General features: G+C 39.2%; 1 protein-coding gene across 1 annotated transcript; it reads left to right on the plus strand.

The window, feature by feature from the left end:
• The first annotated feature begins 1429 nt into the window (after window positions 1-1429).
• Window positions 1430-16914, plus strand: MXRA5 (matrix remodeling associated 5). Its single transcript, XM_008501120.2, has 6 exons — window positions 1430-1632; window positions 3246-3375; window positions 3676-4066; window positions 6760-11757; window positions 12400-13300; window positions 14888-16914. Exons 1-6 carry the CDS (start codon window positions 1445-1447, stop codon window positions 16797-16799), a joined length of 8520 nt encoding a protein of 2839 aa, XP_008499342.2. The 5' UTR covers window positions 1430-1444; the 3' UTR covers window positions 16800-16914.
• Window positions 16915-23961: the final 7047 nt, after the last annotated feature.

The raw sequence follows: 23961 nt of genomic DNA on the forward strand, positions 1-23961 counted from the left end.
TAAGGAAAATTGCACCTGAATATTCTTAAGCAAATTAAAAGGTATTTGTCTTCTAAAGAATGGTAAATGTCTCATTAACTCGACCACAGATACCTGAGAAACCTCTTCATCCTGATGAGCCTTTCCTTTGAACTGTAACGGTTTGCCCATGAGGGTGTTAGAAAAAAAACTGTCTCTCCTTGCTAGCAGATCTGGCAATGTCTGACTTTTATACTAAAAGCAATAACTAGTAGAACTAATAATACCTAGTAGAACTGAATGACTTTCTGTTACTGTCACATAGTTATAAAAGAGCAGGAGTACTAAATTTCTGCTACTAATAGTAGCCTGCATTCTTGTACGGCTTGAATCTGAAGAGCTCAGATTCTTCTGGTAAGAATAAGGATATTTCAGACTAATTTCTCCAAATTTTGACTGCTTAATCTGTAATTAGACATCTACAAAATTATTTTATTTTCAGAAATTATCAATGGTCGCGGCCAATAACAATTGTGTTTTCCTCATCTGTTACAGTGTGCATCTTTAATTGACTCTTCAGGGGTCTAACTTCCCAGATTTAGGCACACAGTTATCAAAATCTGAACTTGTGTGTTCATAGACATACCAAGATTACAAATTTTAACTTCTTTACTTACATTTCCTCTGAGGCCTGTGCTTATGCTTCTAAGAAAATTGTCAAGTTTTAAAAATTCTGATAATTCATAACTCCTCTTTGGTTAAGATCAAAATTTAAAAGCATATCCAGCATCTCACAATAAAGCATAGAGAAAGAATCTCGATTGTTGCAAATCAAAGCCTTTCTTTCACTCCTCTCTCAGTGATACTTTTCTCTGTATACATTACGAATGAGATTTCATTCAGCCAGATTTTACCCTCCTGGCAGTTAGAAGCCAGTCTTAAAATTAGGAAGCTAGGCTAGGTGAGTTAGCTAATTAGGGACCCAATGAGGTTGAACCATACTATTTCTAGGTTTCTGATTAGGAAGATACCTGGTATTACTCAACCTCAAGTGCATATGGGATTGTTGTTTTGGGAGGTTTTTTTTCTTTCTTTCATTGACTGTAGAGGGAGCCATGGCAGTTTACTTGACCCAGATGCTTCCCTTTGAAGTTTTTCAGTTTTCGGGGGAGATAAGTCAGCACATAGAATAAATTCACCGATTTGCTGCTGCAAGGAGGCAGAATACCTCCAGTAGAATGGTAGAAGCAATTCTGAGAGACAAGTTAACTGCCAAGTGGCAACTGGAAGAAATAAAACCTCTTTTCTGACTGAACTTTGCCTTGATAGCCCACAGACCTTTTGGGACTTGTCGAGCATGGCTAGCTATGCAAAGCTTTTTAAGAAGAATAATGAAAGTGAGCGTTTCTCCTCTGTTTCCTTCGTTTTCCTTCCTCTCCCCCCACCCCGACGGCCCAGGAGGAGCGAAGCGCGGGGAGGTGACAAGATGGGGCAGCGGGCGGCGGCCGGGGCGCTCTCCGTGGTGCTGATCCTGGGGCTGGGGCTGCCGCCGGCCGCCCGCGCCTGCCCGCACCCCTGCGCCTGCTACCTCCCCACCGAGGTCCACTGCACCTTTCGGTCCTTAGCAGCTGTGCCGGCCAGGATCCCCAGACACGTGGAAAGGATCAACTTCGGGTTTGTATGGCAGTTTTTGGTTTTGTTTCGTTTTCTGTTTCTTTGGGGTTTTTTTGGTGTTTTTTTCCATAGCTTTATGTTCTCCGTGTTTTTTCACACGTGTGGAGTCATGGGATCTGTGTGTGTAGGTGGGCTTGTGAAGTAGAGTTGCAGAGATGGGCAGTGACTTGCAGGTGCTGTATTTCCAACACTACAGTTACTGGCATGGGGAAAGTTTTAGTGTAGCCCACACAGTTCAAATAAATATTATTATTCTCCAATAAATGTTATTTTCAAATAAATATTTATATCTTGGTGTCAGTTCTTGGCAAAAAAAAGCTGTGAGGTCTTCTATACTGTTTTACGAATACATTGATTTAAACCTACTATGGAATTTTTCCTTACTTTTAGTATTACACTTGATGTAAAAAAAAGCACTGAGAGTAAAATTCTATAATGAGACACTGGAACAGGTTGACCAGAGAAGTTTGCCCCCACTCTGGAAATGTTCAGGACCATTCTGAATAAACCTTTGAGCAACTTTGCGTAGTGGAAGATGTCCCTGCCCATACAGAGGGATGGAACTGGATGATTTTTAGGGTCCTTTCCAAATCAAACCATATTATTATTCTATGATAATATAGCCAGGTATTTTGGAGGACAATGAGATATTGCATATCTTAAAGCACTACAGTTAATCCAGAGTTATTCCATTGTTTTTGCAGGTTTGATGGGGTTTTGTTGCTTTGTTGTTTTTTTTTCAAGGACCTTAAGTGCAATATAAGCAGACATCAGTGTTCTGGTGAGATTGCTCAGGCTCTAACACACTTTTCTGTGCCAGGGTATTGCCAACTCACATTTACCTGTCAGAACACTTTATTTAGAGACTTCATGCCCAGATTAGCTCATACATTTAATTTTATGTCTACATACGGAAAAGCCAAATGTGGAGCTGGGCCATGAAGCTTAAGACTTCCACATTCGCAAATAAAACCTGATTTATTTGTCCACAGTGAAAATTAAATATATTGAAAAAATAGATTTTCTGTATTCCTTCTTTAAAAGGGGTTTCTAGGTTCAAATTATGTAATTGGAAGGTAGATTCGTAGATCTTATGTGGTTAGTTGACATACCTAATTACATGTTGTAACAGTAAGTCAATCAGGATGTGACTTCCTGCTTCTCGTGCTGTTTGGAAAGTACCCATTTTAATGTCCTGTCTCCAAATCTATATTCATTTATTGTTAGACATTGTTTTGGCAACATTGCAGGCTGTCTAGTTTGCCAGGCTCCATAGCATCATTGGTTGGCAACAGGCCATTAATATATTACCTTTCCATAAACTGAGCTGCATGGAAAAACATACTGACAACTATTAGAAATTAAATGCCTATTTATTTGTCTTATTCCTAAATTATGGTTTAAGTGCTGTAAAGTGAGTTAAAAGAAATCTTAATGTAAACATGAACTAAGTATACTTTGCCTAGGAAAAATATTTCAGTAACTTCTGGCCCTTTGACAGTGCATTAAGTTCTCCTATTTTTCCTGGAAGTTAAGTTATACTAATTCTACATTTGCAGTCCATGACAGTCAGTGCATAAAATGTAACTGCATATGTGATTTTTTTTTTCCAGGTTTAACAGTATACAGTCTATATATGAAAACTCCTTTGCAAGACTTACAAAACTGGAATTGCTCATGATACATGGAAATGACATTCAGAGTATACCTAATGGTGCTTTGAAAGATCTTGTGTCTCTGCAGGTAATTTTTAGGTCTTCTTAAATACTAGAAGTTTTAACTTCAGTGAATAACATAATATAAAAATAAGTGGGTTTTGTAGATATGATTTTTGCCCCAAAATACAGTGGAATCTACTAACTATGCCTGTGTAATACTTGCTATTGCAAAATAATACTCAGCTGTGTTCTCCCTCCCTCACCATCATTATTTGGTGGTGCAAATGATATTTGCATGTAGGTGGAAAACTTCTGCTTGCTTGCTATGCTGTTAGGATTTAAATCAAAACCAAAGATTGATGTATTTTATTCTTTTTTTTTTTAGGTTTTCAAAATCAGTTACAATAAATTGAAAGTCATAACTGGCGAGACTCTCCGAGGACTTTCAAGCTTAATGAGACTGCACATGGACCACAACAGAATTGAGTTTATTCATCCGGATGCTTTTAATGGATTAACGTCTCTGAGACTGGTTCACTTGGAAGGAAATTTGCTTCATCAGCTTCACCCCAACACCTTTTCAACATTTATGATCTTTGATTATTTCAAACTGTCAACAGTAAGACATCTCTACCTATCTGAAAATGCTCTTAGGACCTTGCCTGCAGGAATGTTTCAAGCTATGCCATTGCTGGAAAATCTTTATCTTCATGGGAATCCATGGTCCTGTGACTGCAGTTTAAAGTGGCTCCTTGAATGGAATGAAGTTTCTGGAGGTAAGAGCAAAAATATAATGCTTCTTCAACTCATACCATTAAATTTTTTTTTCAGTTTTGCGTGTGGCTGGGCTTGTTATTTCCTAAGTAGCATTACTTAGATGATGTCTATGTACACTATTATGTTCCCTTAGCATTCAATAAATGCATATATTTAAAATATATGCATATTTTTAAAATATATGTAAAGAGGAAGCAGTTCTGCATCATTAGATAAAAGTCTGTGTTCAAGAACAAAGGAATTTACTGTTGCATTCAAGATAGAAAAAGTGATAGTCAAGTTTAAAACTGGAAGGAGAAGATAGGCTACAACCCATTAGTGTGTTCCTTTGGACAGCAGTACACCTTTGACTGTTGGCTGGCAACTGTCTTCAACAAACAAAACTAGTAGCTGTGTGCTCTTATGGGAAGTGGAAATATTTGGACTTGTTTGGCTAAGGAAGGAATGGAAATCAGTTTTCCAAATTCCTGGATGAGTCCTCTAACTTAGATGCTATTAACATTAAGGTGGCTATGTAACGTGCATCCTTCATGTCTGTCTGCGTTTCTCCATTGATCATAACTTCCACAACTTTGCTCCACAATGGAGAAAATATATTTTATGTATTTTCAGAGAACACCCACAATAATATTTTCTTGTTCTAGAATAACTGGTCAGTCTGTCTGTCTATCTATCTATCTATCTATCTATCTATCTATCTATCTCATATTCAGGCTTAGATGTGAAATAATTATTGCACTGTTTAGCCTGGAACATTTCTGGCCATGTAAAGAAGAAAAATACTTGAGACAAAAAAGACCCAGAACAGTTTCATAATGTGTCTACACCAGGAATATACTAAATGAGAGGTTTTTTAATATCAGATTTTGATTTGGACATTTCAATTCACCTGTGCCCTGTGTCAGGTAGCTAAGTGTTTTCTACAACTGGCCAGAGTGACAGGTGTTACACTGGAGCTGCCACTAAAATATCAAGGGACAGTTGTCATTCAATTGCAAACAAAGATTTCTCAAATTCCTCCTGGAGTAAAAAATTTTATATAATCATTTGGAGCATGTATGGTGGATGATGGTGTGTCCTGTGGTCTTAAAATAGGTAATTCATACCAGTTTTGCACTTAGCTATAGTACAATAGTTTTAAAAGTGTGTGGTAGTTGAATGGGTAATGCAACTGTTCCTGCCTGAACTGATACTTGAGGATCAAATTTTAGACTCTTTCACTAAGTTATATTTAAAAATTCTTCTTTACTCTCCTTTATCCAAATGACTATTTATATCAAGTGTACCTAAGTTGCACTATAATTTGGAACAATTAAATATTAGATGAAGTTTCTTGTGCAGTTTGGATTGTTAGCAGTTTTATTCGATTAGTTTTCCTTTCTACACCCCAAAAGTAGTGATTATTGTAAAGAAAAGAGAATTTATCCATGACATTTACATATATGGATGATTTTGTGTCTCTATATAGCTGTAACATTAACTACTTTGGGACTTCTGTCCAGAAAGAGTTACTAAAGTTCTTCAGACTAGTGTGGCCACTGCCAAGTACATGGTGGGTCAGTTCTGTCATGAAGTGTGCTTTCCTTATCTTTGAAACATCATATTTGAATCTGGAAGTTATGGACTGGTTAAGTTAAATATTCAATTTTTAATAACTTCTCAATAGAATTGGTTTGTCAGACCAGCAAAGCATATGCTTTTCAATTAAAAAATGTTATGAAATTTTGTCACAATTTCCCCCTTCTTCTAGCATTTTATCCTATAGCCCACCTACATGTTGTTCATTCATTCAAAGATCCCTCATTCCTCAGGAGTGATCAGCATGATACTTATTCCTAGAATAACTGGAGTACATCTTGTTTATAGCATATTTCCAAACCAAACATGCAAGGTGACATTTGACAGAAATTTGAGCAGAACAATGTAGTAAAAAAGTGTTATTTTGCAGACAAGAGTCTTTCTGGAATTTATAGAAAAGAGGAGTCAAGATTATAATTTTCTGTTTTAACAGTCCCTTGGTTTAGTTTTTATTTTGTCATTATAGAGTTAACAGTTATTTTAGAGGTCAGGGAAGAAGTGGTACTTTCATTTATCTTTGTTTGCTTCTGATGAATTACTTGTAAGTGCAGGAACAGGTCAGCAGATTTTGGTAGTTCCAGTAGAATTGCAGTATTGTTGTTAACAAATAGAGAAAAAAAAAATGCTTTCTGGATTATTTCATGAGGAAGTCCATAACTTCTCAGGTAAGTGCTGCATTTTTGAAAGCTGAAAGGACCCAGTCCTCTTCACATTAAAATCCACAAATTAGATGGGTAGGCTGTCACTGTACAGATGCCGACTTATTGAGATAGCATCGATTTGTAATGACTTACAAAATGTTGCTCTGAACACTTTAATTTCTCGGCATTTTATTCAGAGGCAGTGAATTTAATTTTCAGAAGGGTGGAGTATTCAGTCTTCTCATTATAGTCAAGAGAAACTGTGGTCAGCTGGTCAGTGTGAGAATCAGGCACCCATTCAACTGTGAAAACAAAAAGGTGCCATTTTAAAAGCCTTGCCTTGTATGTCATGTGCCATAGGATGTTCCTTATGCAGTCATTTCACTTTTGAGAGTTACCTAATGCTAAAACAGAGTTTTTCAGATTGCCTAACTTCTGTTTTCTCTCTCTCTTTTTTTTTTTTTTTCTTGCAGGTGTTTTGAAATGCAAAAAGGACAAAGCGTATGATGGGGGACAGCTCTGTCCTAAGTGCAACAGCCCAAAACAGCTGCAGAAAGAAGACATGCAAAACTTGAAAGATATTTCCTGTAGGAAACCTGTCATTCAGTCCTCACTGAGGCAAAATATCAGCACTCAAGATGAAGAAGATGGTGACAGTTATGAACTCCCTCTGGAAGAGCTTCATTTATCTCCATGGAACATTACTCTAAATATGACTGATGAGCATGGCAATGTAGTCCACCTGAACTGTGAAATCAAAAAACCAACAGGCTCTACCAAAATTCAGTGGAATCAAATCCAGACTCAGGACATTGATATAAATGCTACAGTTTCACTGGATTTTGAATGTCCAATGAATCGAGAAAACTATGAAAAATTATGGAAACTTATAGCTTATTACAGTGAAGTACCTGTCAAATTAGAGAGGGAACTTATGCTCAGCAAGGAGCCTAAAATAAGCTACCAGTACCGGCAAGGCTCAGATTATGATGCTCTATACTACACAGGTGTAAAAGCTCAAATAGTGGCTGAGCCTTCCTGGGTAATGCAACCTCTTATAAATATACAATTAAACCGGCGCCAGAGTACAGGGAAAAAAGTGGTGCTGTCTTTTTTTACTGTATTTTCTCAGACAATCCATACCAAAGACACTGGGCAGCAGAGAAGCTGGGTAATGATAGAGCTAAACCAGACCACAGGGACAGCTCAAAGTGTGTTGGAAGGGTCAGAGTGTCAGCTGAGCTGCAACGTAAAAGCCTCTGAGAGCCCCTCCATTCAGTGGCTCTTTCCAGATGGGACTAAGCTTCAGGCACCATTTGATCAGAAAGACAGTAGATTTTCCATTCTCACTAGCGGACAGCTAATAATCAAAGCAGTGAGTTACTCTGACAGTGGTTTGTACCATTGCATTGCTCAAGTGAGAGATGATGTGGATACAATGGCTTACAGACTTCTAGTGCAGCCTCCAGTTATTCAGGTAGATGATTCAGATATAGTGAGAGTTGAAAAAAATGTTGGTGATCCCATAGCTTTGCCGTGCAATGCAGTTGCCATCCCAGACCCACAGCTGAGCTGGATTCTTCCAAACAGTCAGGTACTTAATGATTTATCAAACTCTTCAAAAGGATACATGTTGGACAATGGTACTTTGCTCATTCCAAAAAGCCACGTCAGTGACAGTGGCCATTACAGATGTGTGGCTGTCAATCAGCAGGGATCAGATCAGTTTGTTGTAAGGGTCACAGTAAATAAAATGGTGTCTGACAGGTCATTTAAAAGGATAAAACTAAGAAAGCGTCCAGGCTCAAAAGGTTTGTCAAAAACAAGAGGGCAAGTCATAGATGATGGAGAGGGATCAGGGGCAGATGTGGAGGAATTTCCACGCAGAAAGAGCCACCTGAAAGACCGGGAAATACCCTATAAACAAAAAAGTGACCAAGTGTCAGAGGCTCAAAGTAAGAAAGGGAAGAAAGGCAGAAGGAAAATGAAAATCTGGAAGAGTAATGATAGAACCCAAGACAGCAATGTTGCAGAAGGCCGGAGAGCATTTGAATCTCGAAGGAGAATTAATGTGGCAAGCAAGCAGATTAATCCACAGCATTGGGCTGATATTTTGGCAAAGGTCCGTGGGAAGAATATTCCTAGAACAACAGCAGCTACAGCCATTTCTTTAACAACTGCACTGCCATCAGTCATACCAAAACCCACCCCAGTCCCTCATCCAGTAGCCAGCCCTCCACCTTCAGAGACAGAGGCTGATGTGATAGATTCCTCTGCTGATGCATCCCCTGTGGGTGAAGATGAGCCATTCTCTGTCACTGTTTCCCACGACATTAAAGCATTTTCTGTCCAGTCCATGGTAACAACATCAGAAACACAACCATTTTTTGACCACAGGGTTTTAGAAACACCTGCAAGTATAATGTCTGAAGAAATCACTGTATTGGGTCCAGATTTGACCCCTGTCTCTTCTACTGTGCAACCCCAAGGCCAGCAACATCTTGACATCAGGACTGGTGATTCAGCTGTAGTCAGAGAAAATATCCATGCTCCCACTGAAGAGCCTGTAACCAGGAAAATTCTAACAAACTCTCCTACTATTCAGAACAGTTTATTCACAGTGGAAAATGCAGATAGAACATCAGAGGAAAATTCTGCTTTTGCTGAGCTACCACTTGATGCTACTGTCCTAGCTGAATCGCAGACCGTGGCTCTTCATAGCGTCTCGGAGACAAGTATGAAGTTAAGTGAAATGGACCTGACAAGTGTTGACACCATAACTCTAACACCTTCTCAGTTGGATGAGTTCATCCCAACAGATTCTGTAGGCACTACTACCATTTCTTCATCTGCTTCTCCATTTGTTGCAGAAAAGAGCAATGATTTGATAAACCATCACGAAGAAGTATCCACAGGTCAGACAAAAATGGCAGACTTAAATACAAGTTTTTCAGCAGTCACACGCATCAGGGTTCAGAGTGAGGAAGAACCTGAGATCCACTTGAATACAGTGACTCAAAAAAGCATGTCCAGCAGTTACACAGTGAGTTTTCAGGGAGGAGAACATAGAAACCTGGCTACTCCAAAACCAGATCCCACATTCATGTTGCACAGTATTAATGCTCTTCATAAAACATCGGAAGGGATAAAACCTGCTTCTTCCATCAGTATAACTACCACTTTGGCCACAACAACAACACCCTATAGAAAGACCGTACCTTCACCTGTTACTCAGCATAGTAGAAAAAGGCCTTATGGGAGAAGGAGATTGAGGCCCAACAGAACCCGACAAAGACCAAAGCCTTTCCCCCATGTTGTTTCAACCACAAAAGCAATATCTGTCATTCCAAGGACACCTGAAGTTGAAGCTGTGATGAGAACTTCTTCATCTCTTGAAAGTTATGATCTTAAAAACAATGTCAAAATGAAGGCAAAGGAAGAGGAGAATATGAAATTTGCTCCTTCATTAGTTACTGATCCAGTTGTCCTAGAGAAAAGTACCAAAATCAAGGAGGAGGTCACAACTTACTTCTTTAGGCCTACTGCTTCTCCACCTGAATCAAAACATGTGACACTCTCTACTGCTTCTGCAACTTTGGCACTTCCCGTGACTGCACCTATCACAATTTTATCATCACATGTTGTACATGATGCAGTTCCCACGATGAAGTCAAGTGCACCTCTGAAACCAGAGCAAAGTGAAGTGCCAACATATCACTCATTAGACAATATATCTGAGGAGAAGAACATTAAAGCAGATTCTAAAACTACAGATAATCAGAAACAACAGTCAAGCACAACACCTTCTGAGCATGTGAACAGCTTGTTACTCTCTACAAAATCAGAATCTCAAGAAGAACCTATCCTATTTGACTCAAAATCTGTGGTTAATGAAACAACTTCTGAAACATTCCAGCTGATACATCCTACAATGATTGATGTAAGTGCTCCTGTTGCCACAGTGGAAGTTTCTAAGGACCTCTCGGTTTCAAAGGACTCCTGGAAGCCCACAGTGTCTTTAGAAGCACCAGCAATTACAGAGCCACCTCAGCAACAAGAGATGATTACTTTGTCTTCCTCCTTCAGCACAACAGAAACTCAGACTTTTCCACCTAGAGAAACAAAGAAATCTATTGCTTCTCAGACGGGGACCAGTTCATCTTCCTGGGATGAAAAGGAAGCTACATCACATATATTTCATCATGATCCCACTCTGCAGACAACTGAAAAGCCAACTACATCTGCTGCCTTTATTCCATTTTTAAAGCTTGCCACACTTCCCCCTTCCATTTCAATCACTTCACATCCTTCTCTTCATTATACCGCTGAGGAACAGAATACCTTCAATAAAGAAAGGTTCTCAGAAGGAAAGCAAGCTGAAGCAGATGGTGACAAGTTGGTGGGAAGCTCAAGAGAGAGCATATACACTACTCCTTCCACTAGCCAAAACAAGATTAGCATTCAGTCAAAAGAGGAGCAGTTCAAAGAGTTGTATAGCAGCAAGTCAAACAACAGTTTACTGCTAAATCCAAACCTTCCCCATCCACCCATTGGAATGATACCAAACATAAACCAAAGACTGCCTGTTGTGCCTCCAAAATACGTTCCAGTACGAGGCACAGTGAAGCCTCCATATGTTGTAACACAGGGTTCATTTCACTATTTCATAACACACCAGCCTCTTCACTACACAAACAAACCAGAGATAACAGCTTATGCAGCACATACCATCCAGGACAAAAAATCTTTCACCTCTCAGAGAGAAGCAACAACCCCAGTACCAGCCTCTCCATTTCACAAAGCAAATCCATTCCCTACAAGCAAGTTTAGTAATCAGAGCCAGAACAGATTCAATATTAATTCAAGATTTTTTGGAAATAACCATGTTCCAGATAGCAGAGGCACAGCAGGGAGGCAGCCAAGTCAAGGGATCCCTTATTATCCCAGCTCCAGAATGCCATTTCTTTTCAACAGAACAAGGATATTCCCTCATTTAAGTATGCATCCTAAACCAGTAGTTCCTAGTCAACTAGTCCCAAAAGACACAAATGAGAAGAAGGTTGCCCAGGTCTCCCCTACTAGGATTACAGTGCAGAAAGCCACAGCTATTCCAGTGCCTCCAGTGCCCCACACAACAACAACATCACCACCACCAGCAACTTTGAAGGTTACCCCTCCAAACTTTCTCTCTCAGCGCACAAAACCACAGACACCCTCTACTGTTCATCCTTTTCCAAATATCCGCTATCATCATCAAAAAGTTCCATCTGTGCCTTATGTGGGAGGCATTATGCCACACAATTCAACTGTAATTCAATCTTCCACAAATTTCAGGATAAATGGAGAAAGACCAAAAATTATCACAAAAGGGTCTCAAAGCATATCCATACTTGCTGAAACAGATGCTTTTATCCCTTGTGACGCAGTAGGGGAACCCAAGCCTTTTATTACTTGGACAAAAGTCTCTACAGGTAAGACATAGAAAAAAGTGCTTTTCCACATAATTTTTAAAGGGCATAAATACTTGGGTTGTTGCATAGAAATGCAACATGATTGAAGGAATAACCCAAAACACTGAAAAATAAATTCTGCTTTCTTTCATTGTTACAGATAAAATGTGACTAATTGCAGATCATCATAACAAGTAAAAATAACTTGAATGTATTTATTGTAGTAAAAGAAAACCTCCACCATTTATTGTCAGTTTTTTGAAGAGGGTGTAGCAGCCAACTGTGATTATTCACAGCAGTTAGAATTTATGATGACAGTTTTGAGCATGTGTTTGTTAACATGGCTGCCTTAAATACTGAAGTGTATGTCATCTCCATGAACAAAAGGAAAAGAGAAATTATGTGAAGATTTCAGAGGAATCCTGGAGCATGAACACTTCTAAAAGTTCGTACAGTATACATGCTTGTGAACTGTTAGTTCTGCAACAGAAACAAATGTCAATTTGGGCTGTAGAGAGCATCAGAAGATGTCATGTGATTCACCTGAAGTTGTAGCTGGTATTAAGTAATACCAATAAGTCTTGGATAACCTTGTTTCAGTGCAAAAATGGATGCCTTAAACCTTCTGACTTTCCATTTATTTCTTTTCTCTCACCTTCCCAGGAGCTCTAATGACAGCCAACACCAGGTTACAGAGGTTTGAAGTCTGGAAAAATGGTACCCTCCTTATCCGAAATGTTCAACTTCAGGATCGTGGACAGTATTTGTGCACAGCTCAGAACCTGCATGGCATGGATAAAATGATCGTTGTGCTCACAGTTGCCGCCCACCAGCCCAAAATTTTACTTTCCCGCTACCGAGATGTCACAGTCTATTTTGGAGAGACCATAGCAATGGAATGTCAGGCCAGTGGGACTCCAAGCCCACATATTTCATGGATTTTCCCAGACAGGAAGATTTTGCAAACAGTCACCACCACAGAGAGCAGAATAATGCTTCATGAAAATCGTACCTTGTCTATCAAGCAGGCAACTTTTTCAGACCGAGGAGTTTACAAATGTGTAGCAAGCAATGCTGCAGGAGCTGACAGCATTGCAGTGAGGCTGCATATTGCAGCCCTACCCCCCATCATCCAGCAAGATAAGCAACAGAACATTTCCTTGCCCCTTGGTAGCAGTATTAACATCCACTGCACTGCCAAAGCAGCACCTCCTCCCAGCGTCCGCTGGGTGGTTTTTGATGGCACACAAATCCGACCTTCGCAGTTCGTCAATGGGAATTTATTTGTTTTTCCCAATGGAACTCTCTATATTCGCAACGTCTCTCCCAAGGACAGTGGGACCTATGAGTGTATTGCTGCTAATATGGTGGGAAGTGCCAGGAGAACAGTACAACTCCATGTGAAGAAGCATGCATCTAATGCTAAGATTACTGGGAGCTCTCCTCAGAGGACAGATGTAACCTACGGCAGCATCCTGCAGTTGGACTGCAGTGCTTCTGGTGACCCCTGGCCTCGAATATTATGGAGGTTACCTTCCAAAAGGATGATTGATTCACTACACAGGTAAATCACTGAGGTCTCACAGTTTAATTACAGTTCAGATGACCTTTTAGAGAAAAGACCATATCTGTACACATTTCATTCTTGATTTCTGTGAGTTTTGAATGAGAATCCCAATACTTAAGGAAGATTTTGGAATTATACCAAATGACAACTAAGTCATAACTTAACATAATTTTCTTGAAAATAATAGTTCTCTGGAAAAGTTAGCTTCAAGTGTTTAGCATAAGCTGACACCGTTTGTCTTTTACAGCCATTTGTAAATGTAGTGAAAAGTCCAATGGCAAAAGTTACAGCTTGTGTACTGCTTGTTCCAGTGTGCTTAGTCTGCCTGATGGTGTTTTATAGGTGCCTGCTTTTCCCCAGGAGAAATAAGATCACTGAATTTTGTTTATCTGTGGTACAAATCATTGTACACAGTAAATCTGGAGCAAAGAAATAATCTTATAATTATTATATTATCTTTATTTATATCTTTATTTATTATTTATATCTTTATTATATTTATCTTTATTTGTGTTACATTATATTATTATATTATCTTATAATTATTTAAGTAAGCATAATCATTTTAACATAAATACACATTACCTTGTAATAAGGTCTGTGCAAAGCCAGTTGCATATAAATGCCTAAATACCTTCTTCAATGTTTGCAATACCAAGTAAAACTTCACTTCTCCAAACCTACAGTGTGTCCTATACCTTTCTAGAAACAAAATTTCTGCTCTATAAATTGCTCATTACTCACACTTTGAGTGCAGATAAGGAGTGTACTGAAATTAAAGTGCACCATTGTGAACAACTTTGTTAGTAGCTGAACATAGAAAGTATTTTTTTCATATCGACAAAAAATATATTTAGGTTGTCTGAAGATAGCACAAAATCCAGAATTCAGTTTGTGCCTCATAGTGATAGCAAGAATCATTTAAATTTTCCCTCGTGATCTTATGAGAGCTGTTTTTCAAATACAGGAGATCTTTGGGCAGAAAACTGGGGCAACTAAGAAAATTAATTTTGACCACAATGCAGTATTCCATAGTGAAGCAGAGAAGAATAATATCTTTTTAGCACATTGAAAATATTTTTTTTCCATATTTCACAACTTAGCAATATTTTGCTTCTTTGAGATTGTTCTAAAGATTTAAAATATTAATACTCAGTTCCAGAAGAAGTTGGTTTGTTTTTAGGTGAAGACCCAAGTAGCAGAATGCATAGATAGGAACCATACAGGTTTATGCGGTCTGTATCATTCAGAAATCCAACATGATTGAATGTTACAGAATACTGTCAGAAGAGTCAAAAATACCATTATTAATTTTTTTAAATTGATGTTCAATGTTTAAAAACACTGTTGAAGTAATTCAATGGAGCTTGTCTACAAGCGAGTAGAATTTTTTTTTCCATTTGTTTTTTGGTGATATTTACCTTTGACACTTCAGATCATCTAATTATCTAACAATAGCAGTGTTCCTCTCCTGTTTTTCCATATTGTTGTTCGTTTTTTTTCCCCCCAGGTTTAACTCAATGAGTAATACCTAAAATGTGATTATGCAACTCATCTTCTGTTATTTTTTTTCTCTCATTACAGTAGCTTGGAGACTCGAATCAAAGTATTCAGCAATGGGACTTTGGTTGTCCATTCAGTTACAGATAAAGATGCGGGAGACTATTTGTGTGTGGCACGCAATAAGATCGGGGATGACTATGTGGTCCTTAAAGTGAATGTGATGATGAAGCCAGCAAAAATAGAACATAAAAACGAGAATAACCACAAGGTCAAGTATGGAGGGGACCTAAAAGTTGATTGTGTAGCCACAGGTCTGCCATATCCTGAGATCTCCTGGGGTCTCCCAGATGGCAGCATGATCAATACCTTCATGCAGTCAGATGACAGCGGCAGCCGGACAAAGCGATACGTGGTCTTTGATAATGGGACCCTGTATTTCAATGATGTTGGACTGAGAGAGGAAGGGGACTACACCTGCTATGCTGAGAATCAAATTGGGAAGGATGAGATGAAAGTGAGAGTCAAAGTAGTGGCCGAGCCTGCAACTATCAAGAACAAAACATACGTCGTTATTAACGTGCCCTATGGAGATGTTGTCACAGTAGCATGTGAAGCCAAAGGAGAACCCACTCCCAAAGTGATCTGGCTCTCCCCAACCAACAGGCCCATTCCTGCTCTGTCTGAGAAATACCAGGTGTATATGGATGGCACCCTCCTCATCCAAAAAGCACAAAGATCTGACAGTGGTAACTATACTTGTGTAGCACGAAACAGTGCTGGAGAAGATCGGAAAATTGTCTGGATCCACGTTAATGTTCAGCCACCTAGAATCAATGGTCACCTCAGTGCAATAACATCTGTGACAGAGACAGCCATCAGGGACAGCCGGAAACTTATTGACTGCAAAGCTGAAGGCATTCCTGCTCCACGAGTCTTATGGGCTTTTCCAGAAGGAGTGATTCTGCCAGCTCCCTATTATGGGAACAGAATCACTGTGCATTGCAATGGTACATTGGACATCAGAGGGGTGAAGCAGACGGACGCAGTGCAGCTCATATGCATTGGAAGGAATGAAGGAGGGGAAGCGAGGCTGATTGTACAACTCCTCGTCACAGACCACTTGGAGAAACCCTCCTTCAGAGACCCTGTCAATGAAAGGATCACTGCCATTGCTGGGCACAGCATCAATCTGAACTGTTCAGTCCAGGGGAACCCCAAGCCCAACACAAGCTGGATCCTTCCCAACGGCACTGAAGTGCTGAGTGGCAGCCGTCTGCACAGATTTTACCATAAGAGGGATGGGATCTTACACATCAGCAGCCTCTCTTCTGGGGATGCTGGGACTTACCGCTGTACTGCCAGAAACCCAGGAGGTTATGTGGAACGGGTAGTCTTCCTGAAGGTGGGACTCAGGCCAGAAATCAGTAACCAGTACAACAACCTGGTGAGCATCATCAATGGAGAAACTCTGCAGCTCCATTGCATCACCCAGCCAAACCAGCGGGTGCACATCTCCTGGACGCTGCCCAGTGGGATGATTCTGGATGCCCCCCAAGCTGTGGGTCGCTTCTCCCTGATGGAGAACGGCTCACTGACAGTGCGTGAGGCTTCTGTATTTGACAGGGGCACTTACCTGTGCAAGGCATCTACTGAGTATGGCACTTCCATGATGAATGTGCCTGTCATTGTGATAGCCTACCCTCCACGGATCACCAGTGAGCCAGCACCTGTCATTTACGCCAGGCCTGGAAATTCAGTCAAACTGAACTGCATGGCCATTGGAATTCCTAAAGCAGAAATAACATGGGAGCTTCCAGACAAATCACATCTGACAACAGGAGCTCAGTCCCGTCTGTATGGAAACAAATTCCTGCACCCTCAGGGGTCGTTAGTCATCCAGCAGCCCACTCAAAGGGATGCAGGCTTCTATAAATGCACTGCTAAAAATATACTCGGCAGTGATTCGAAAACAACCTACATACACATATTCTAACACTAAACAAATGCCTTTGGCTGGATGTTTGCGTTCAAGTCACTGCCAAGCAAGTACAGCAAGGAAAGTACTGCTTGCAACAAAGCCAGGAAGTCTGAGGGCAATGAAAAAAAAAAAAAAAATCCTATTTTCATGCAAAATGAATTGCTTTTGTACTGGCTAGGGTAGTAAGTCCCTGCAAGAAAAGGAGGCAGTAGACATACTGAAACGTACTAACACATTGGAAAAGGTCTTTAAGTTGTTAAGAGAGTGTAGTGTGGTTTTTCGTGCTATCCAATAGCATCCGAGACCTAAAGTACTTTATTCTTGTCAATAGTCTAAAGCTATTTCATGTTCTAACAAGCACCTTAAAAGTACCAAAGAAGTATTAACTGTTAATAAATGAGCTGCAGTGATAGAAGTGCTTTAGTAAAACATAATTTTCTTTATACTCTGCAGCGCTTTTACATAATCTAGCCTTATAGAATATGATTACTAACCTTTCTGTTCATTCTTCTATCAGCTTTTCAAAATCAAAGACTAACTTAGCAAATAAAAATGACCTATTTTAATAACGATACAGGCAGACACAAGTAACCTTAACATATGAACAAGCCTTTTCCAGTTACTACGGACACTACAGTCAAATAATTCATTATATATTTTATATATATTTCTAAATCAGACTATGAGACTAGAAAGAGAAACAATGAACTTGGTCTCATTTTATAAATTATTGGTCTTTACAAGACTCTGATACATTACAGTGTTTTATAATATTAAGGTCAATATACTGTACATTTTATAATAAAAAAATATTTTCCAAAAAATTTATTAACTGTGTTTTTCATTTTATTTTGAGGAAATAAGAAACTCCAAAAAGTAACAGTATGAAGTTAAATCAAAATACAGAAGTCATTTGGTGTTATACATACTATTTATCTTTTTAAGCAGTATTTCCTAATAAAAAAAGTGACATGTATATTTCAGGATATATATACAGTTTTTTTACTTCTTCTGCAGTCAAGGGTGTTTTTTCCATAATGTAAATAATTTTAATGAGATTTATCAATTATGTTATAGAAATAATTCCTGCAAGAGGCTGAATATGCCTGTTTCAACAAATGACCACAATCAGAATTTTGCAGATGTTAATTCACCTTTAAACTTTGTGAATTCTCTGAGCTATTTCTGAATTCTTAAGGTTCTGAGTGTTCATAAAACTTTTGTCTTATAATATGATGAGAATAAAAGCTTTATTTTTATTTTCCCTATTGATGAAAGCATGACAGAAAGTAACCTGAAGTTTTATGCTAGTATTTATGTTTAGGAAGAACTATAAGCAAAGATTTCCTCACCACACAGCTTTATCCAGTTTAGTAAAATTGTAAACTGTTGCAAAATGCATATATATCATCATGATATGCAGAACTGAGCTACCTAAATTAAGAAATAGTTGATTAGAACAAGGATGTTAAGTTAAATGACAACCACAAGGACATTGCTGAAGATATAGGAGGCATAATTTATGTGATAGAATACTTTATAAAACGTGCTTCTTCCAAAAGTCAATGCAGGCCAAAAAGTTGTGATTTATACACAAGCATTTCTTAAAGTTGTAGTTATATTACTGGTCTAATTAAATAGCAATTATGTCTTAGTTTCTCTTTTATGGCTTAAACCTCTGAGGTCTAAATCAGCAAATCAGTGCTCAAGGTGAAGCATGTGCCTAAATAGCTGGCAGATATGGAGGCACTTGTACAAGTAGTTAGTGAAGAAAGAACAAGTATTCAATATTTTTAACTACATTGCTCATGTGGTCTTTTATAATCTGGATATTTTCCTTGAACATGTCACAGATTAGATATATATCTTTAGCCCCGTTACTTAATTTTAGAACTTTTTTTTATTTTATAGTAGTTCTTGGCAAATGGTAATACAATTTTTAATAGTAATAAATCTTTTAAAAGGGTCTGACATTAGCATTTTAGAATTGGAATAGGATTCAAGCACTTTTAATGATTTGTCTGTCCAGTCTTCACTTAACACTTACGTGAATTTAGAGGTATTCTTGGATGCTGAATGACTTCTTTATATTTCCATTAAGCAGAATTTGTATTTACGTTAAGGGATGAAAACAGAATCTAAAATCAAACATTTGATCTGTTGGGATCAAACAAAGCATCTGATAGTGTTTTATTCATCAATCCAGAATTTCAGCTGCTGCCAGTAGTAGTTTTGGAGGCACAAGATGTGAAAGATTTGGCTCATGACCTTTACTTAAATCAAGTCAGGACTTGCATGCTTGCAAAATTCCCTTGAAACTTGACTTAACAGTTTTTAATGTATTAAGATTTCCATAACAATTGCCTTTACCCCTTCTATGGAAGCGTAATCCCAATTATTATTATTATATAAATTATAATTTTCTTCAAAAATATTTGTAACTACACCTTAAGAAATATCACATGAACGGTTTTTATACTGAAGCAGTTTTTGGCCATATGCTCTGTCTGTCATCTTCTTTCTCTGCTAAAGTACCAGTTGTCCAGGAGATCCATCTTGAGTACCTTTTGCAGTAGTTCACAGGGAAGCCAAGTCTGTTCCAGGATTTCTCTTCCTAAGCCTGAATCCAAGTGTCACTCCGTGTGCTCAATCATCCATCAATTACAGGATGAAATGGTCACCTCACCAATAGGGATGTAGACAAAGCAGAGGTATTTAATACATTCTTTGCCTCTGTCTTCAGGACTGATGATGGATGAAGGGGGCCTCGATGCCCAGAATTGGAGGACTATGACTGCAATGAGGATTAACCCTTAGCTGACCTTGAACTTGTATGGGATCTGCTGCTACAGTTAGATCCCTACAAGTCCATGGAGCTTGACAGCATTCATTCAAGAAACGTCTAAGTGAAGCCTAATGTCATCACTAGGCCTCTCTTGATCATTTTTGGGAGGTCCTGGCAATCTGGAGAGATCCTAGTCGACTGGAAGCTGGTTAAGCTGTACCCATATTCAAGAAAGGCAAGGAGGACTCTGGAAACTACAGGCCAGTTAGTCTAATGGCAGTGCCTGATAAATTATGGGAAAGATTATTCTGAGTAGTACTGAAAAACACCTGGAAAACAACACAATCACTGGCCACAAGCAGCGTGACTTCCTGAAGGGAAAGTCCTGCTTGTCAACCTTAATTTTCTTTCATGACAGGGTAATCCACATAGCTGATCAAAGGAAGACAGTGAATGTAATATTTCTGGACTCCAGGAAATCTTTTGATACTATCTGTCACAGTATACTCCTGGATAAAATGCCCAACACACAGATGGGCAACAATGCTATACAATGGGTGAGCAACTGACTGACAGGTCAACCAGAAAGAGTGGCAGTGAATGGAGTAACATCAGGCTGGTGACTGGTCACTAGTGGGGTCTCACAGGGCTCCATCTTTGGCCCAGTCTTCTTCAATGTCTTTATGAATTACTTCGATGCAGGATTGGAAGGAATTGTAAGCAAGCAAGCAGATGACAAAATTAGGAGGAGGAGTTTACTCCCTTGAGTGCAGGCAGGCCCTGTAAAGAGACCTCGACCGGTTAGAGAGATGGGCAATCAACAACTGCATCAGCACTAACAAGGGCTAGTGACAAATTTTTCACCTAGGATGGGGCAACCCTGGTGGCAAGTACAGACTGGGTACTGAGTGGCTGAAGAGCAGCAGCGGAGAGGGACCTGGGAGTCCTGGATGATGGCAAACTGAACTTCAGCCAGCAATGTGCCCTGGGAGCCAGGAGGGCCAACTCTGTTCTGGGGAGCATCAAGCACAGCATTGCCAGCCAGTCAAGGGAGGTGATTGTCCCACTCTACTCTGCACTGGTACAGCCTCACCTTGAGTTCTGTGTGCAGTTTGGGGCACTGCAGTATAGAAAAGACATCAAGCTGTTGGAGAGCATCCAAATGAGAGCTACAAGGGTGGTGAAGGGTCTGGAAGGGATGACTTATGAAGAGCTGCTGAGGTCACTTGGATTGTTCAGTTTGGAGAAGAAGAGGCTGAGGGGTAACCTCATTTCAGTATACAGCTTCCTCACAAGGGGAAGAGATGGGACTGGCAGTAGTTTCTTCACTCCTATGGCCAAAGTTCTGTGATGTCCTGTGATGATTCGAAGTAACTTATAATTTTGGATCAGCAAGAACAAAGTCCAGCCACCAAGGATAACACAAGCAAAGCAATACAACCCTGTGAAGCTATGGCAAATATGTCGTGAGGCAAAAAAGATGGGGGGGGGGGCAGGTGAGGGAAATGGGGCGGGAGAAGCAAAAACAATGATGGGGAGAGAGTGAGCGAGAAGAGTGAGAAAGAGCGGAATATCATCACCCACAGGTCCAGGAGTGTCCAGCAATCTTTAGGGTGGTGATCCGATTCCAGACAGGGCAAAGGTCTGATACAGGGTTGCAGATCAGTGGTAGATGACCAAGAATGAACACTATGGTGTTCCTTAAATACACTGGGTTTCTCACCCATTCAGGCCCCTGGAATCTCGTCTCTCAGGAAGGTCCTCTCACCCCACAAAAAAGGCTATTGTTGTCCAAAAAGGCTATTGTTGGCCATCCCTCAGTCGGTAGCAGTCATTAGCCAGTTTTCCAGCTCCACCTGGGTGAGAACCTCCACCTGACATTTTCAGTCAATGTGAGTTAACACCCTAATATTCCATTTGTCACATTGTCATTTCAGGCAAAGAAAATTCAAAATTCCACTTTATGGAACCTCACAACAGGACTCAGGGAAATGGTGGGAAGCTGAATCAGGGAAGGTTTAGGTTAGATATCAGGAAAAGGTTTTCACCTGGAGGTCAGTTGAGCAGTGGAACAGGCTCCTCAGGGAAGTCGTCACAGCACCAAGCCTTCCTGAGTTTAGGAACCACTTAGATGATGCTCTCAGACACATGGTATGAGCTTTGGGGGTTCCTTACACAGGGACAGGAGTTGGACTTGATGATCCTGATGGGTCCTTCCAATTTGGCATAGTCTACAATTCTATGATTCTATGATCAAATTAAGGCAGCCATGGGACACTGAATTTAAATCATAACTTCTTCCTTTATTCCATGTCATTATCTGCAAGTTGTGTTCTATAAAATAATGATCAATTTGCATTACTGGAAGGACCCAAGATTTCATTAATTTTTTTTTTAAGAAATCTTTTAGACCAAGCAGGAGCCATGCATTTAAAGACAGTGGAGCTTGTTTCTTTTCTGATTTGGAAAAGTGCTTGCTCTTGGTTTGAGAAGGTTTCAACATTTTTACTTGATCAAACAAAGAAGGTTCTGGATAGTTTTCATGAAAAGGAAAACTTAAGATCCTTTGTTTTTTGTTTTAAAAATGGAAAAAAGTATGTGTTTGATGGTTTGGGTTTTCTCTGTGAAGCAGAGTAACAAGATGTTTCATTATAACTGGATTGCAGATGTCTGGAGCTGCGTATACATCTTGTGCTTTGGCCTCCACAAAGAAAGGTTCACTGTGACCATATCCCTAACAGAACCAACAAGTAATAAAAAAAATGGATGTGGGAAAATAGGCTGGAAAAGAAAAAAAAAAGGGGGAATTAACCAGGATATTTTTGTCATCCAGATCTGATAAAATTCCTGAAACCCTAGCCAGTTCACCTGCATATTTTAGTGATTATCTTCAAAACATCATGAGGGCCAGCTGAGGTACAGGAAGACTGCAAAATGCTAAAGCCGTGGTTGAGAAAACATAGAGTAGCAAAACCGTGGTAGCAAGAGAGGTATTTTACTTAATTTGTTACTAAGGAATCAACCTGAGAGCATCTGTAGAATAACATAGTGATAAGAAGCAGCTGCTCTGAAAGTTTCTGCAACAAATCATGTAATAGTAAACTAGTTACCTTCTCACAGAAGTAATTAGTTCAGATTAGGGGCAGAGATTTGGTATAGTATATCTTTGGCAGAAGATTTTACATAGTCACATGGAATGTTCTCATGTCCAAACTAAAGAAACATGATTTCTGTATTAGTAGAGGGAACTGATGTTTTCAAAACATTAGAATAGAAGTGATGAGCAGTTTTCAGTATGGGGGAACATGAAAACTAAATCCATCTTAAGTCTGGTACTTTTCTGTATTTTCACTAATGGCTGTCTTATATAGAGATGACACATTGAAAATATATGAATAGTATGAAACCAGAAAATAATATGAAATTAAAAGAGATTGAAACACACAGGACCAACTTGCAGTTCAGAATGGTCTTTCTAGATTGGTGAAATGATTGGGAAGTAAAAAAAATCTTAAATAAATACAAATGCAAAAGACCTTGAATACATGTAGAGCAAGCAATATGTGAAGAAGGAGTAGGAATTATAAAAGTTAACAACAGGATGCCATTTTAAACAAAGCACTGGCACTTTAGAATCACTTTACACACCAGGGCTGTGTGCTGCAACATACTGGAAATAATTACTCTCCATAATGGAAATAATTACTCTCTTTGCAGCCAAGCTCAAATACAAAGAAATATGAGAGAATCCCATAAAGTGTTTTAGGAAAGATAACCTATAAGGGTAAGTTGAAATAAGAAGAGTTTGTTCTGACTGAGAAAAAAAAGACCAAGTATTAAATACAATAATTAATCAACTGTGTAGGTAGTCCCTATGGAGACAGTGCTAAGTTGTTCTTCAGGTTCACGGAGGTTAGTATGAGAAATATTAGTGTTTACTTCAGGCAAACTATAGGCTAGATACTAAAAAAACCTTAATTGTAAGAACATTAGAACAACCCATTATTTTCTTGAGAACTGCCATTTGTTTAATTGTCATCCAAGCATTAACCTGTGACAGACTGTTTCTGTCCCAGCTCAAATCAGGACAAGAACACTTTGAAATTCTTATCTTTGGACATTTAAAACCAGTTTTGTCTGATAACTCGCAGTCAACACCACTTTCCAAGAAACTGAGAGATCTTGAAGGTTCCTTCATCATCTACATTTCTATCTTTCCTAGATTTTCCTGTAACTATGGAGGACAGCAATTCCATATATTGGTAAAAGAAAAATTTGTTTGCTAATTTGAGTCTATGTTTGTGATTTTTAGCTACGTAATCTTCATGACAGTCTATGAAAGACTCAACTCCAGTACCTGACAGATAGGGACACCTGACAAATACAGGCACA

The sequence above is a fragment of the Calypte anna genome, chromosome 1, assembly GCF_003957555.1.
Source record: "Calypte anna isolate BGI_N300 chromosome 1, bCalAnn1_v1.p, whole genome shotgun sequence".
NCBI lineage: Eukaryota > Metazoa > Chordata > Aves > Apodiformes > Trochilidae > Calypte > Calypte anna.